This window comes from Nothobranchius furzeri, chromosome 5 (assembly GCF_043380555.1).
Source record: "Nothobranchius furzeri strain GRZ-AD chromosome 5, NfurGRZ-RIMD1, whole genome shotgun sequence".
Classification (NCBI taxonomy): Eukaryota; Metazoa; Chordata; class Actinopteri; order Cyprinodontiformes; family Nothobranchiidae; genus Nothobranchius; species Nothobranchius furzeri.
Window position 1 is genome coordinate 81,361,095 of NC_091745.1, and position 17,952 is coordinate 81,379,046.

The 17,952-nt window shown below is 46.6% G+C and overlaps 1 protein-coding gene and 1 long non-coding RNA gene across 2 annotated transcripts in view; both read right to left on the reverse strand.

Moving 5' to 3' along the window:
- The window catches only part of LOC107379664 (pituitary tumor-transforming gene 1 protein-interacting protein), a 32,465-nt gene extending 17,281 nt beyond the window's left edge, over positions 1–15,184 (reverse strand). The window contains exon 1 of the mRNA XM_070551265.1: positions 14,760–15,184. Within this exon, the coding sequence (XP_070407366.1) occupies positions 14,760–14,796 (37 nt within the window). The 5' untranslated portion in view covers positions 14,797–15,184. The remainder of the gene's footprint in view (positions 1–14,759) is intronic.
- LOC139069904 (uncharacterized) lies at positions 951–14,710 on the reverse strand. Its single transcript, XR_011520577.1, has 4 exons — positions 13,282–14,710; positions 12,962–13,141; positions 12,687–12,756; positions 951–12,591 (listed from the first exon to the last, which is right to left on the reverse strand). It is a non-coding gene; the product is annotated as an uncharacterized lncRNA (long non-coding RNA).
- Positions 15,185–17,952: the final 2,768 nt, after the last annotated feature.

The following is a 17,952-nucleotide window of genomic DNA, read 5'->3' on the forward strand; positions in this document are numbered from 1 at the left end:
ACCACCAGCAGAATAGAACAGGTATAGAAGGAGTTGTTTCCGGATATCATCATAAACGCTGAGAATCTTCTCTGATTAAAATAACAGTCAAAAGGTCACCAGATTAATGTTTCTGTATAACTGGGAACTGTCCTTTGAGCTTCTATTTAGGGGATCACAATGTTCCAAGAGCCCTGCTAATTGGCCGAATACGATCCCATAAATTAGGCTTGCAACTGACCTTTCTCCAGTTGACGCCATGCTTCTCATGGGAAAGCCTTTTTTCCATGACAGATGTCAGAGGAACAATTAAGTCCATTCAAACTGTTCATGCTAGTCCAAAACAAGCCACCGTGGAGCACGGTAAATGGCCTGCCAGGGTCCTACAACCCCCCCAGGGTCCTACACAACACATCTTTGGTGGTGATGAGCTACAATGTAGCTACAGCTGCCCTGGGAAACACAGACAGAGGTGAGGCTGCCTGACACAGGCACCACCGGTCTCTCCGTCCACCAACAGCCATCAGGGCAGGTGAAGCGTCTGGGCCGAGGACACGACCGACTAACCTCTGACCCTTCAGTTAAAGCATGAGCACTTCATTCTGCCGCCATTGTCCTCGTCTCTGCTGGAGACGGTCATTTGTCAGTCTGACTAAACAGCTCATCTGACAGATGTTACACTAACATCTGGTGTGTTTGGCACAGTTCACATGGCAGGATTTTTAGGGTTAGGGAGATGAGCCGCGCACCCCTCCCCCGCTGTCACAGACGACGAAAGTCCAACTGCTAACACTGATGTTTAAAACACTGGAGAGTAACTAGTGACTCACATAAAACAACAGCTAAATGCACCACACAGGAGCAGAAACAAAAACGTGTGTGTGTGTGTGTGTGTGGGGGGGGGGGGGGGGGGGGGGGGGGGGGGGGGGCAAGAAGGAGCTTCCTCCAGCAGAAGACTGCTTTACTTTCCATCTCGGCTCTTGTTGCTTTTGCCTTTACTCGGTTCAAACAGGGTAAGTGAGCAGACGTGTGAATCTTCACTAGTCTCACGGTCGACTCACTTACGATGACCTCATCAGCAATTCAGTTCCATACCTTGATGCATCATGATTTCATCATATGAGTTTATTTTCTACAACGTGACGTCAGATATTTGATTTTGATCCAAAAAGTGTTTGAAACAACACGCCCCCCCCCCCCCCCCCCATCCAACTGCAAAACATTTTAAACATTTAAGACAATTTAACAAAGTAAAAAAGTCATTTTCCTCATTCAGCCGTTCATGCTGTTAGAGAAAGCTGCTCTGCAGATGCTAACAGAGTCCTAAAAGTGCATAAAACACATACGACACGCCCAGTTCTCGCCTTTTATCTAGCTGATGGGATCCATAATGGGTCCACATTTTAGTATTTAATGTCTTTGGAGCAGCTCGAGAGTCGAATATGTGCTGTGGGTTAAAAACCAAACTGCATTAGACAACAATTGATTCATCGTATTTTATGCCTGCGTCTCCATGTCTGGCCTCTAAGAGTCATTTCCTCGGCTCAGAGTAACACCACAGTAGTTTCACAGCGATTGCTTAAGTCTGACGAGCCAACATGCTTTTCCACACAGATGTGTCCGACACAATCTCAGCAGTTCAAGCGTTGAATCCTAGTAGAAAACCAAATTACAATTAAAAACAGTTAGTTTCGTACCACAACCACCAGGTGGCAGTAGAGGCCTGCTGGTGTCCTGTCGCTTCCTGCCATCGTGCTGCAGAAGCAGGCTGCAGCAGGAGGAGAGGTAACGTCAGGATCAATTGTAGCATCTATTATTATCGACGGCTTTATTCCAGCGCATTAAAGATAATTTCACCTGCTCACAGATCAAAGTTCTTCTTTCTGTCAGTAGAAATCTCACTTAGAGCTCAGCTGTGGGGTGCTGCTGAGCTCAGAACAAAGCCAGCACTGACTCATCTGTGGGTAAAATACACTCCAGGTGATGTCGTCGCTCGTTTTAACTCAGATTGCCAGGATAATAACACCTCTAATCGTGAAGTTTTGTCCATGTTTGAAGTGCTACTATCGGCAGGATAACCATGGCTCTGATCTCTGTAATCACTCACAGTCCTCCCATTCAGCCTCACCAAAGGGCCACGCCTTTATAACAACAGCGTTGCTGCGAATCGTCCGTCTGCTTCCTCTCCAGAGTTTCATCATATTCCTCATTCTCATCCCTGGCTTTAATTAAATTTCCCGATTGGGTTCCTCGGCAGGGTGTCTCATCTCGTTTTAACGTTGGTTTAAACCCATTTTAGTGGCCGTGTTTGTGAGTGTGGTTACAGTCTGGAGCGTTCACACCGATGCCGCTTCAGGAGGCAGAGAAAGCCGTTCATCTGGGATCGTTCTGATCCAGGGCTGTCATTCTGGTTGTATGACACGTGGAGTGTAGGAGGAAGAGAACGGGCATGAGCACACACACAACAGCACAATGACAACATGTGGACCGTCTGTTGACATGATGAAGATACTGTAGGGTTTGGTCAACTGAGTGCTTTAAGAGCTCTCCATCTATCTATCTATCTATCTATCTATCTATCTATCTATCTATCTATCTATCTATCTATCTATCTACCTACCTACCTACCTACCTACCTACCTACCTACCTATCTATCTATCTATCTATCTATCTATCTATCTATCTATCTATATGTTACCTCTACTTATGACCAATAAGCTGTGATACTCTATCTAAATATAGAATATCACCTCTGCTCGGTCTTTACCGTGTTTATCAGAAGATTCTAGGACTCTTTATTTATTAGGAGATTGTACACACTTTGTTTAGATCCAGGGTTAGGGTCAGGTTCATAAAAGTTAGAATTTATTTTACCAACAATTAAAACACGACAGGTTAACGAACATTTACTGTGATGGATGGAACTAGATGTGATGCATGAACCTAGGTGTGAATGTGGTGTTATCAGAACCTCCGTATCTAGGAGAGCCGAGTTCTGGATGTAAAAGAATTTGGGTTGTGTTAAGCTATGAAGTTGATTATTATAAAAAACACATCAGACGCTATCTGTCGTGTCTACATACCCACTCGAAGTCCCTCGTGATAGATCCGGAATGTCGAAGTCCTCAGACTTCCAGGCACCGAGGTCTGTAGAAGAAACTGCGGCACCACTAAACCGGTCTTAGAGTTGTCTCCAGGTCACGACAGACGGATGGAACCGCGCGTCTGGGACTCTTAAGGAGTCTAAACGACATCAGCTTGTTCTGCAGGAGCTGTTGCGGTGTCAGCGTCGCAGGTGCAGAAAGGTTTTGACGACGTGTCAAAAGCTTTGATGGTTAACGAGGTTTTGCTTCAGATGGCCGGTCTGAAGCTTCTCTAGAACTGATGAATCACCAGAGTGATCTGGTTTTAATGTTCTCATGTTATGGTTTGTGTAGCCAACCAGAGGTTGACAAGTTTGAGGAATATTACCAAGAATCTCAGAAACACGCCTTCTTTGATCCGGAGGCTCTGATCTTGGTAAAGGACTATCTATGTGTCAGAGTTTAACTTTACTTTGTCCTTGTGTGAGTGCAAATGGTGACGACCTCGTCATATTAACACGCTGAAACATGTTTCAATCACTGTAATCATAACATAACATTCATTTCACACTTCAGTCATTGAGCACAGATTAATGAAACATTTCATTATATTATAATTATTATAAGTAGCAATAAACAAACGTTTATTTAATGATTATCTTGCTTATACGTTGTAGAAGTTCACATCTGATTCCATCCATCCATCTTCTGAACCCGCTTTGTCCACGCAGGGTCGCGGGGGGGCTGGTGCCTATCTCCAGCAGTCAACGGGCAATCAGGCGGGGTACACCCTGGACAGAGAGCCAGTCCATCGCAATCATATCTGATTTAGGAAATCATTCTTTGATTTAACATCTAATCCGAGCTGCGAGTGTTCCTTATATGGAGGCATGAAGAGTCCTGTAGGACGATAAGGATGGACCTTGAGGAGAGAACATCATTGTTGACATTCGTTATCACGTGTTCAGAGCTGCAGAGAGGCTCTGAGCTCCAGCTGATGGGATGAAGGCAGGCCGAGTTAAAGGGAACACGTGCAGTCTCGTGTCTCCCTTTTGACCAGATGTTGACCAGATGTTGAACGGTCAAACTGTACCTAAACACTGATCATTGCTGGACGTTACCATACAACCTTGGGCCCATCACAGACACCTCTCCTCCTACAAGGACAGAGCAGAGGGGCTCGTTCCACAGACTCCAGAGAAAGAGTCCCTCTGAAGAAGAGCTTTGGGTCCAGCTAAGCCTTTCTGGGAAGTTTTCCATCTCAGGACTAAACAGAAGTTTGACAGAGGATGGAAAGAGACAGGACCTGTGGAGCTGGACTGATGTTGGAAATGATTTCAGTCATGAGGAAAAGACAGAATGAGTACAGATTCATGCGTAGGAATGGTAATCGGGAGAAACGAGAGATTTCCCAGTGGACTGGCCGTTAATCTGGCCTGCTCAGTGATTGCTGACGGCATAATATCTAAATCAGTGCTACACCCCCCGGACCGGACCTCGCACAGCACCAGTGGGTAGAACCGGTGCTGGTGTGTTTGGGTCCACGTGAGGCACCTTTTTAGTGCCATCTGATCCACCAGCATCCCACATCCACAGTCTGGCTCCATGAAGAGACTCATGACTGCGATCCATTTGGACCAGAACCTCTCCAGAACAGTTTCCTCCCCTCTGCAGTTGGACCCATGAGGGACAGCCCTAGGAACGCCCACTCCAGTCGCCTGGTTTCAGTTACCCAGTGATGTCTGGAGCTGGGTCAGAACCAACACTGGCTTGTGTTCAGCAGCTGCTTTATATGCATCGGGGCTGTTAAAGCAGCAGAAAAGGCTGTTTGTGGGTTTTCCACAGGAGGATAATGATGTGAGTTCATCAGTAAAACTGTGTAGATTGTTAGGATGCTGGGCAGGTTGAAGCGTTGTTCTTTACTCTGTTAAAGAAATTGCCGTGAAGCGCCTTTCTGAAGGCACCACAGAAGAAGAAACCTTCTACTAAATACCTCGATATGGCAGGTTTTACCAGGTCTCTCGTGCTTATGTAGCTTTTAGAACACAAACCGAAAACCGCTGTGATAACTCACCAGAGCAAAAATGAAACCAAATCTCTTAATAATTGTAATAAATAAACGTGATTTGAACACAATAAAATATGAGATCTGGTGCTGATGATGGAGAGCTACAGCTGACGTCCTGCAGGAGTCTGTGCTGCATGTTCCCGTTTCCTTTTCCAGCACTCAGGAGTGATGTGGCTAACCTGCTGAAGGAAACGCTGTTTGATGAGGGCGCTGCTGAAAATGACGATAAATAAGTAAGAATGCATGTAGACAGACAGCATGAGCAAAACAGAAACTAATATAAAGTATATATATGTTGGGGTCCTGCCCTCATGAGAAAATTACTATGCAGTATTTCCTCCAAAGGACCTGAAGCGTAGACAATATCAGCGCCAGCAGGGACTCCATGTCCCATGATCCTCTACAGCTGGCAGCAGCTTGATGATGTCATCAAGCGACGCCAAGTCTGACCAGCCGCTACAGAGATCGCCCGCGGGACGATTCTATAAAGCTGAGGCGCAGAGCGGAAATCGCCCTCTTCCTGTCCAGTCATCTGGAGTAAGGAGACCTTCGCCTCTGCTTCATACCGCTCCGGACAGCGAGGCCTAGCTGCTGATCAACGGACCAGCGCCATCTGACCTGCTCAGCCCGAACACAGAGGGACGCCTTGTGTTCGTTCATGCAAGATTTTTTTTTCCTTTTTTCTCTCTCTCTCTCTCTCCCGCTTCTCGAATAGTCCGAAACACGCAGTCGACCACGCGACTGCTTTAAAATAACAAACGGTCTCTCTTCCGTACTAAAAACGCCAACGGATCATCTCAGAGTAAGCTCCGTTCTTTCATTGTTTAATATCTAAGTTTGTTTATGCTGTGGCCAGGCTGACAGACTGTTTAGAGATGTGATTTGCCTTTATGACTGATCTGATGTTTTTTTTCTTGATCTTTGTGAAGCGATTTGAAGTGTTTTGATTAAGTTTACTGTGAACGTTTGCTCACACCCACTGGTTGTGCGTGTTTGGGAAGACAAGCTGAACTCCACACACACACACACTTCGTTCCTTTGGTCAGCCAAACAAAGGATCCACCATTTTGTTTTCAACGTTCCCTCCAGTGTGGTAATCAGCTATCTCGGCTGGATCACATCACCATCTCACCCCACCGGTCTGGTTAGATTGTTACTTCACATTATCATTCCATGGTTTCATTGCTTGTTGTTTGTTTGATAAAATCAGTTGGTTGACATTGATTGGCTAGCACTTTGAAGGAGCTAAGGTGACCATATTAGTCAATAAATGTTATTGCCAATTAAGTTTTGTCTCAAGAGAAGTTGTCTGTGTGGATAGAATGGGACCGCTGCTTGTTAAAAGAATTTAACGAACTTTAGACAGATTGATAGAGGTTTGGATTCATTTTTCCTCTATTAAAGGGGTGGTGCCCCGAGGTATATCCACGGATATCCTAATTACGTAATAAATCGGTAAATATTTCCATATTTATGAATTTTATTGATGAATCCAAAGAGTAAGTAAAGCTTACAAATTATTTGTTGGCTAATAACCACAACATATATATTTTTTTCTCCCTTTGCACCTGGGAGGGCGGAGCCTCAGTGCCTCCTATGGACGAGCCGCCAGGGGGCCCACCTTGATATTTTTCATGGGGCCCAAAATGTCTGGCAGCCCCCCTGGTTGTAGGGATGCAGGGTCTGGATGAACATGAATCCGTCAGAGTCACTACCAGATCAGGTTTGTTGTTGTTGATCATGTGTTCACGGTCTGGACCAAACCGGTTCAGACTGGAAAAGAGGAGTTTGACTAGCCAGGTCAGCCAGACGGAGTGAGTAAAAGGTTGCAAGGCAAGAATTTGGTCTCGTTCACTAGGCTAGTGTTTCACAGCACACAAGGTTAATTATGGCTTATTTTAGACCTCCAGAGTCTGCAGCAAATTCCCAAGTCATCAGCATTCACACCATGTGACCCCCCCCCCCCCCTTCCCTCACCCCTCAATCTTTCTCCCTGTCCTCCGCCTCCTTCTTTCCCCTTCCTGCTGCGTGTCTCCCTCTCTTCCTTCTCCTCTGGCTCAGTGGTGTGTTTCTAAGAGATAAGACCCTTGCTCATTTCACACATGAGCAGAGTGGAGTTGGAAAAGCCTTTGTGTGTGTGTGTGTGTGTGTGTGTGTGTGTGTGTGTGTGTGTGTGTGTGTGTGTGTGTGTGTGTGTGTGTTTGAGGTTGCACACTTGTGAATGAGTTGAAAGTTAGAGAACAGAGAGCAAGTTTGGACACACACTGGAAGTTTCCTCCACCTGCAGCTCCTTACTGGACCTCTGGAGCTCGGAAGCAGAGGAACATTCATCTCTGTCAACGTCTCAGTTTTCACGTCACTGAAGCTCTAACATCTCAGACTAAATCATGACTCAGCCTTTCTGTCAATCAGCTCTCCCTCTCTTTTTCACACACACACACACACACACACACACACACACACACACACACACACGCACGCACGTGCGCGCGCGCACACACACACACACACACACACACACGCACGCACGCACGTGCGCGCACACACACACACACACAAACAAGTAAAAGACGTTATGAGATGCTCTCTGCAGCGAGGCGGTGTGATGCGTTATCTCATCAGGTGAAGGGCTTTATAAATAGTCCTTTGTGGGCGGGTGGTTCTGATGAGACCGTGTGTGTGTGTGTGTGTGTGTGAGAGGACGCGCCTCGCTGAGGCATCAGGAAGAAACTTCCTGAAATAAACGATCAGATTGCTTTATTTTGCGGCACCAAGGGAGAGAAGTCAGTTGGAGAAGTGTGAGCTGCTCAGTGAGACCTTCTGTCCACCCACCAGTGACACCCCCGCCTGCTGCCAGTGTGTCCCACCTGACTCACACTTCCAGTCATGCTGAGGGGCTTCACAGGCGCTGCAGGAGCGCCAACTGTTCAGTCAGCACTCTCCGCCCTTAAAGGGCAGTGCTGGGGTGGAACGCTGCTCTGAGTGGGCCACATGGAGGTTTCTCTCAGATGTTTCTCCTTTCTTCACCCGTCTGCCCGTCTGTAGGCTGAGGCAGAGTCCACTGGCATGGCTGCTTTTAGATGAATGCTTACAGCATAAGCTGAAGGTGTGGGAACTGAACTGCATTACATGAGGAGCGTTGGATTACAGACACGTCATTCAGAGTTTAAACAGGAAGTGAAACGACACCGACAGACAACGATGTCACAGGTTCACCCCTCAAGTCACTCAGACGGTTTAACCCAACAGAACTTACAGGACCAGTCACTCAGACGGTTTAACCCAACAGAACTTACAGGACCAGTCACTCAGACGGTTTAACCCAACAGAACTTACAGGACCAGTCACTCAGACGGTTTCACGTCTGTAGCTCTCTGAGTCTGTTTTGGTTTGAGGCCTCCTTCCTCCTGAGAGCCGGCAGCAAACAGAAAACACAAGCGGAGCAAATGGCTTCCATCTGCATGCAGAAGGTTCTGTCCGTGAGGATTAGCCTGCTATGAATTGTTTTTATTGTTAAAGGCGGCTGGAACCCTTGGCGCTGGCTGAAGCAGCAGAATGAGGAGAACGGGTTCTTGTCGTCGCTCAGCAGCTTCACAGAAAACACAAACTTCACAACAACGTCGTGTTTTATTGCCGCTTTCAGAGGGAGAGGCAGAACAGCAGCAGCTCTTACATCCTGGAGCTTCATACTGAAGTCCTGGGTGAAAGGAGCTTTGGGGGGCACTTCTGGGATCTGATGGCGTGTTTTTGTGGGAGACTCGATAAGTCAGAGAGACCTCCACTTCCAGTTTCAAAGAGAATAATAATAACTGGTGTTCAGGTTGTTGTAGATAAATATTTGAACATTTGTGAGTAAAGTGGGTCAGGGTCAGGGTTCACTGTGACTCCTGCTGATTTCATGTGTTATATTTAGATGTCAGGCACAAATTGTGAGTGAACAGTGGCGAGGTTCATTAGATGATCTAATATGGAACCGCGACAGGATTAGCCTGGATGTTTTTGATGAAATGATGGATTTTATTCTAGGAGCTCACGTGTTACAGCAGTGTTGCTCAGCGGCACAGACGTGTAACCATGGTGACCCTGCTGCCTGGGTTAGGGTTCCTCGTCAGCGTGAACACTCATTATACTTGATTCTAGTGGAGATGCTTATTCTTTGAGTCGATGAAAATGTTGAGTCTTTTCCATAATTATGGAGGCTGGCTGCTAATTACAGAGCTGTGGCACTGAGTAGTGTGTGTGCAAATGATCGCTGATGAAAGACACTCCAAACATGCTAATGCAAACACCGATTAGATTTAAGGACCAAACTGCTTTTCCTAGTTTAGAAACTTTTTATCTGACATGAATGAAGGGTTAGGGCAGCAGTCGTGGGTCAGGCTCAGCCCCAGTCTAACGTTTATGACCACAAGACTTTAAAAGAGCTCATCTGTGGGTCATCGTGGTCACACTGCTGTGACATTGTGGTGACAGCCCTGAGTACCTCTTTGTCACATACACCACCTCACTGGGTGAGATCCTTCGATCACATGGCTTCTCCTACCACTGCTATGCAGACGACACCCAGCTCTATCTGTCATTTCCACCGGACGACCACACTGTCTCTGCACGAATATCAAACTGTCTCTCTGACATATGAAAATGGATGAAATCCCACCATCTCCAACTCAACCTCTCTAAAACTGAACTACTTGTCATCCCAGCAAAACCACCCATACAGCACAATATCTCAATCCAGAATGACTTCCTATCTCTGGCTCCTTCAAAGGCAGTTCAAAATCTGGGTGTTGTGATTGATGAACACCTGACCTTTAAAGATCATGTTGCCTCTGTTGCTCGTTCATGACGCTTTGCGCTGTATAACATACGAAAGATCAGACCATACCTAACACAACATGCCACCCAGCTCCTGGTGCAATCTACTGTCATCTCCCACCTCGACTACTGCAACGCCCTTCTAACTGGTCTTCCAGGCTGTACTGTGAGACCTCTTCAAATGGTCCAGAACGCAGCGGCACGTCTGGTCTTCAATCAGCCTAAAAGAGCACACGTCACCCCTCTGTTCATTGAGCTCCACTGGCTACCGCTAGCAGCACGCATCAAATTCAAATTGCTAACACTAGCATACAAAGTCCGAGACGGTACGGCTCCCATCTACCTGAATCCTCTTGCAAAGGCTTACGTCTCGGCCCGGCCGCTCCGGTTAACACAGGATGGTCGGCTAGCAGTGCCTACACCACGCTCAGGACAATCCAGACTCTTCTCATGCATCGTTCCACAAATGTGGAATGACCTTCCTAACACTACCAGAACTACGGCTCCCTTTTCTATTTTCAAGAAACTCCTGAAGACCCTGCTCTTCAGGAGTTTCTTCTAAACTAGCACCCTCCCTGCACCCGTCCCCCTCTCTACTGTCCACTCCTTGTTCCCTCCTCTCCATGACTGATGCCAAGTTGTTGTTGTTATTGTTGTTGTTGTTGTTGTTGTTGTTGTTAGCCTCAAGGGCAACATGCCGATTATCACTTGTAAGTCGCTTTGGACAAAAGCGTCTGCTAAATACATAAACATAAACATAAACAAAGGCTAAAGCTTTTAGAGTGTGGTCGGGTTGATGACCTGCATAAGCAACGTGTGTCTGAGCGCACCATCACTGCTGAGGTGGTTGTCCCAGCACCTCCTGGGGTTATGGAACACGACAGATGTGTGAACCACACTTGGGAGTAAAGAGTCTTCCGTGTATTTAGAAAATGTTTCAGCTCATTGAAAAATGGGAGCAAAGACAAAAGTTTGCATTTTTGTTCAGGTTATCTTTTCCTTTCATGTTAGGGTGGCCGGTGCCCCAGCGCCCCCCGGTGGACAAACCGCCCCTGACAGTCCTGCACAAAGACACACTTCAGTTTAAAGCCCCGTTCACACCCACTGCTGATATCTGCTCACACAGGAGCACCAAAGGATTAGATCTGACACAACAATTTAAAAGTATACCCGTAAAAATAACCTTTACCATCAAACGTGGAAGGATGCGAGACATCAGCGAGTTCAATTCAGTTCAGTTATAAAGCACCGAATCAGGACCTTCACAGTAACTAGTGCAGGTCAGGTCATTAAGCCAGTCACTAACAAGCTTCCTATATAAGGAACCCAGCAGGTCGCATCGAGTCACTGACTAGTGTCAGAGTCTTTACAGCAGTCCTCATACTAAACAAGCATGCAGCGACAGTGGAGAGGAAAACTCCCTTTAAAGAGCGGGTCAATTGAGCCTCGGAGTCCTTCTCCACCCACGTATCAATTTTAAAAAATGCAACATTAGTAGGCGTTGCCTGGAGGACCGAGAGGGCGGAGCCGCGGCAGTGACGAAGACGATGGCTAACTAGACGAAGCTAGCTCCCTTCACTCTGAGCAGTTATTAGAAGTGGAGGACGTTTCTCCCCCTCCTTACACAGACACTCGAGAAGAAAGGGACCAAGTCTATTTGGAGGAGACAAGCGGACCTGAGTCTTATTGTTTTGAGCTTGTGAGTTGCCTGAAACTCCCAGAACCGACCCAACAGAATCACCTCTGAAAGGTAAGTAGCCGTTAGCCATAGCATTGGATTAGCTGCAGGGTTTGTCTCCACGGCCCTAAAAAGCTAGTATTCAGCATGTTTTAGAGGTTTATCTGCTTCAGCACACCTGGTTTTAATCAGCAACAAATAGCTGAGCTGCTTAACAGCTAATCTAACCTGTTAAAGCAGGAAAATCCACTGAAACATGCTGGATAGCTCTCCGGTAGCCCTGGGCTCAAGGTACAGTCTGCTGCATATAAAGTTATGAAAATACCCCATGAGAAAATTATTCTGTAATGTGTTCAGCCCACTAAAACTGCCCTGATTTCTTTATTTATTTACTAATAACAGCTGCTCTCTCGGTTCTAGGTCCTCTGGTGTCTGCAGCTGGTCTCTGCTGATGTCGTCAGGATCAGGAACTTCCAGAAGAATGTGCCTTTCAATGACTCTTTCCCCCTTATTTGTTATATTAATTAAATAAATCTCAATTTATATATTTCCTGTTTTTGTTCATGTCCATAAATACTTAAACATGCTTGAAATTAGAATGAGCTTTTAACAGTGAGGTGCTAGTTTAATTAATCACAATAGAGCTAGTTAAACATGCAACAAAAATGTGATATTCAATGTAATTTATAAATATCCATTAAAATATCAAAACGAATCTAAATGAGATATTTGGCAGCACAAAAAACTTGTCAAACACAATATTTATTATAATAATTGTAGGCAGACAGGAGACAGAGCTGATGGAGGTTCTCAGTCATCAAAGGATGGCTGAAGGCTTTCCAGGAACAGATGTGGTGTTGTCTCTTCTCTCTCTATTCAGCAGGATGAGCTGATAGGTCACAGGTGTGTGAGGACATCCTCATGCTGTCATAACCAGATGACAGGAGTTATCAGGTGATCAGCCAGGCTAATGATGAGATGCAGAAAGAAAACAAATCATGCAGAAAGAAAACAAATCCAGGACAGTGTACAGTAATAAAAATAATATGTGGTGTTGCTCACCTTATGTGCTCTTATAGAGTATTAACGTGTGCCTGCCTCATGGTGTAGAGTCCATATTTTGCTGAGTGTCCTGCAGTAATGCAGGTTATTAGTTAATTTACTTTTGATAGCAAAAACAAAATATTTAATGTAAAAGTTATTTTCCAGGTGAATCAGCTCACATGTCACCACCAAGTGTCACAGGGTCAGAATCAGTAGCCTCCTTCATGATGTAATTACATACTTATTTAATTGTTAATATCTTAAAAACTCTGAAATGTTTAATTTTTTTTTACCTTGAACAGTTCACTGAGCTTGCACTGTCACTGAGGTGGAAGCTGGAATCAACAGCAGACACCTCACACCGTGGTCTTTTCAGGGGTCTGGATGCTCTGGGACCTTCGAGAAGATGAATTTTCATCATGGTCCCCGTGGGTCACCAGACACACTGCGGCTGTGAACTCCATTCTGGCTGGCTATGTAAAAACAAAGAAGCAGCACATTTATAAATGTTTAAAAGAGCATAAAATCACGTGTAAAAATAATCTGTAAAACAAATTAAAACTAGAAGGTGATAATAAAATGTTTACATAGAAGATTATTAAAAATAATTCACCTTTGCTACAGGGAAGGTTTCACATCAGTCTGGACAAGTACATTCATGCAGCTAAATCAGTCTGACAGCCAGTGTCTTGGGTAGATTTAGCCTGAAAAAAAAATAGAAGCACATTGTTGTTGGGAGTTTATAAAGTCAGATAATATACAAAAGAATCTCCTATATAGGCGCTTTATAACATTCCTAGTGTGTGATCGTTGTTATAACGTAAAAGTCAGTCACATATGATGTGGAGAGCCTGAAATGCGACCTCCTGAACAGAATTCCTCACAGAACCGGGTCACAAGCTGGATTTCACGCTGTAATGCTGTCAACAAGTGCTGCGTCAGTTAGAGCCACTGTTGCAGAATTGCCGACTGACTAGCTAAAGGAAGTGAACCACGTCTCTCAGACTTTGCATTTAGGTAGGGAATTGTCTTTAGAAGATGTTAAAACGTTTATTTAGCTGACTCACCTCAGACTGGAGCCCGCCGTGGTGGGGGAGCAGAGTCGGTGGGCTGCATCTAAATCGCGGAAGAGCCACGGTGGGCAGCCTCCCTCTTCAAATGGAGGCGTGCAGAATCGCGGGTAAAATGCCCACAGAGTCACCGCAAGCATACTACACTACACCTACTCACCAATACTGAGACGATATGGAACACTAAACCCGAAATACTTTCCCAATTACACTAACAGCCAAACACTAACTAAACTACAATATCCAACAGCCAAGCTAACACTAAATAAGTATTTATAACACTAAAAGATATGCTAAAGACTAGGATATGCTAATGCTATATGCTAATGCTGAACTACCGCTGACCTCCTATGCTCGCTTGCAAATCCAACTCCCACTCGCCACAGGGCGTGGCCGAGACGCTCGATGCTTTTATAACTTTAGCACGGAGCTGCTACGTAGTACTCTACTGGTTTACGTAGTACTTTACTCTTTAGCCATTGGCTAAAATTTATTCAAAATGACTCAAATTCTATGTTTTCAGCTGAAGGTGGCGCATTACTGTGGTTTTTAGACAGAATTTTTAATTTTTAAAGAAAATGCACCAAAATGCTAAAATAAAGAATGCACACATTTAAAACACTATTAGACACTCATTTATACAGTTCATCAGCAAAAAAAAGTTAATTTAGACGTTACTTGCTCTTTAAACAGGAAGAAACCTCCAGAGAATTCTGGCTCAGTATAAGCAGCCATCCTCCACGACTCTCACTCACACACACACGCACGCACACACACACATACAGACACGCACGCACGCACGCACACACACACACACACACACACACACACACACACACACGTGCACATACACAGAGATGTACACACACACACACATACAGACACGCACGCACGCACACACACACACGCATGCACGCACGCACACACGCACACACACACACACACACACACACACACATGCACACACACACACAGAAGTACGAGCTAAAGGTGTTACAGAAACAAGAAGGAAGTGACTTACTGGTCAGAATGGTGATGTCACCAGCGGTGAAGCTCATGACTCTCGACACGGACTGCTGCTTGACTCGATGACTGAGTGGCGAGTGTGTTGTCTTCTGAATAGAGAAACATGGTGGCGTGGCACGCTGAATGGGATGATGGGAGATGGAGTTCCTAAAACGGATTTCCTGTCAGAAATGATAAAACTATATCTGGTAAAAATGATGCAACATGGGTTTGATTTAGATAAACTGGATGCTCCGTGCTGAAACAAGTCCCACTTCATGTCTGGCTCAGGTCCTTTCTTCACCTTCATGATGATCCACATGCAGTCCAGAGAAATAAAAACCACGCTGGAACTTTCCAGAGCTCTTCATCCAGATCTGCACCACAGCCGGTGTGTGTGTGTGTGTGTGTGTGTGTGCGCGCGCGTGTGTGTGTGTGTGTGTGTGTGTGTGTGTGTGTGTGTGTGTGTGCGTGTGTGTGTGTGTGTGCATGTGTGTGTGTGTGTGCGTGTGTGTGTGTGTGTGCGCGCGTGTGTTTGCGTGCGTGTGTGCGTGTGTGTGTCTGTGTGTGTGCGTGTGTGCGTGTGTGTGTCTGCGTGTGTGTGTGTGTGCGTGTGTGTGTGTTTGTGTGTGCGTGTGTGTGTGTGTCTGCGTGTTTGTGTTTGCGTGCGTGTGTCTGTGTGTGTGTGTGTGCGCGTGTGTGTGTGTGTGTGCGTGCGTGCATTCGTGTGTGTGTGTGTTTGTGTGTGCGTGTGTGTGTGTTTGCGCGCGTGTGTTTGCGTGCGTGTGTCTGTGTGTGTGTGTGCGTGCGTGTGTGTCTGTGTGTGTGTGTGTGTTTGCGTGCGTGTGTGTGTGTGCGTGCGTGTGTGTCTGTGTGTGTGTGTGCGTGTGTGTGCGTGTGCGTGCGTGCATTCGTGTGTGTGTGTGTTTGTATGTGCGTGTGTGTGTGTCTGCGTGTGTGTGTTTGCGCGCGTGTGTTTGCGTGCGTGTGTCCGTGTGTGTGTGTGCGTGCGTGTGTGTCTGTGTGTGTGTGTGTGTGTGTGTGTGTGCGTGCGTGCGTGCGTGCGTGTCTGTATGTGTGTGTGTGTGTGTGCGTGCGTGCGTGCGTGCGTGTGTGTGTGTGTGTTCTGGACTGAAGCGAGGACATCACCCAAAGGTTGTAAACGTCACACGCGGACATGTTGTGTTTTCTGCTGTAGCTCATAGATTGTGTCACGACCTCCATGATGCCTTGCATCAGTCGTCCACCAACGCTGAAGAACTTGCTGTTAGATGATCGATTCTGATCACTCTTGTGAGTTAAGGAGCAGCTCTCACTCAGGATGACCTGTCTGTGCACCGCGGAACAGCACAGGCGTCATTCTTCAGCTGTTTGGGGATCATTTCAGGAAAGACCGAGTCTGACAAAAGCAGTTACTATCAGAGCAGCAGTACGATCCTCCGGAGAGCGGAGGAAACCACGGCGAGACGCCCGGGTCTGCTGCATGCACCAGAAACACGTCTGGCCTCTAGAGCAGTGCAGATGTTTGTGGTGAAATGCTGCAGTGGAAGACGCCGGCTTCATTAGAGAACGCTCTAAGGTAGGCTAGAGGACGCTTGTAAAATAAGACCTTTTAAACTTCAATTAATCCATGTTTCCACAGGCATGCATTATTAATAGTAGCAGATATTCTGTCCCATGCTGTCCTCCAGCACCAAGTGAAGATTAATATGACTCATTATAGAATAAAGACTAAAGCACTGATGACGTGCAGATCTGCTGCTGGCGGGATGATGGAAATGCGTTTAGCACCAACGCAGCAGAAGACACAAAGCCACGCTTTCACAGCTGGCTGAATAACGGTTAATAGCACATAATTAGAGGGAAAATTAATTGTGCACACATGAATTTTGTTGGTAGACCGGCGATAATCTCCACTAGTGGAGTACCAACCAACAAGAGCCTTTTAGCCGGCAATTACGTGGTTATTAACGCATTTCAGGGGCTAGGCTTTTGACCTGTCACCAGTTCTCACGATAGTTCTGCTAAATAATCACAATTATTATGAAGAGCAGATACGCCACCTACAGTTGTGAGTGGCCCTGCAGCAGAAGCACTCAGACGTGTTTGTGGCGGGGCTGAGCGCCTACAGACGGCTGCGTGGAGCAGCATATGGTGAAGGTCACCAGGGTGGGTCTGGGAGCGGGTGTGGACACCTGGCAGCATCTCAACCATGTGACTGGATGAGTCACACGTCAGGTAAACACGTCTGCAGCAACGAGTCCTAGTCAGCTCCAGTCTTTCCCTCCGAGTCACTTATAATCACCAACACACCTCCTGGTTATGACAGCTTTACTGACCTTTGACCCCCTTCACATTTTCAACCAAGGGATCTTTTTCTCTGTGGTGAGAGCTTTAGATTTACAGCCGCTACGAGAAAAGAGCGTTTTATCAGTTTAGACAAAGAAGAGATTGCAGCTGACCTGCTCTGGTGTTAGAGATGATCACAGAAACCACGCAGCTCTCCCACGATGGAGCAGAAAGGTGAAAGGTCAAGCTCGGAGCTCAAAACTGAAACACTAATGTCTGCACTGGCTGCTCGTTTCCACCGACACGAGGAGGCTGCTGCCCCGCGGGACAGAGTATGAAAGAAATGGAAGTGATTTAGTTTGATAAGATCTAGGAAGTAACAAGGTTCAGAGATGTCTGAAGCTGCTATGGAGACGTGTGTGTGTGTGTGGGGGGGGGGGGGGGGGGGGGGGGACCAGGGCTGGATGGGCGACACGTCGGCCCGGGCGTTCTTCACGTGTGATCTTAGCTAAACCACCACAGACGTCTGCAGAAGCTTGGTGAGAAGATCAGGGAGGCCCTCCGCCCTGCAGCAGTGGACACGATGATGTGGATGTTCTTACAGAGCTGCAGAATCAGGGTGAGCACCAGGGGGCCCTGTTTAGTTTCAGTTAAACAGGACACCTCCTCACCTGCGGCCCGGGGGGGGGGGGGGGGGGGGACACACACCCACAGGAAAACAAAAAAACACTTCATCTGCTTCAGAATTGAATCTCTCCTGCCACTCCTCTGCTTCGTTAATCCCGGCGCCGGCCTGTGGGCAGATGATTGGCGTGTAATTACCGGCTGTCGCCATGCGGACTTCCTCCGTGTTTCTCTTCTCACTCAGCTCAGGGCGAGCGCAGAGACATCTCCTGGACTATCTCTCTGCTCCTCCTCCT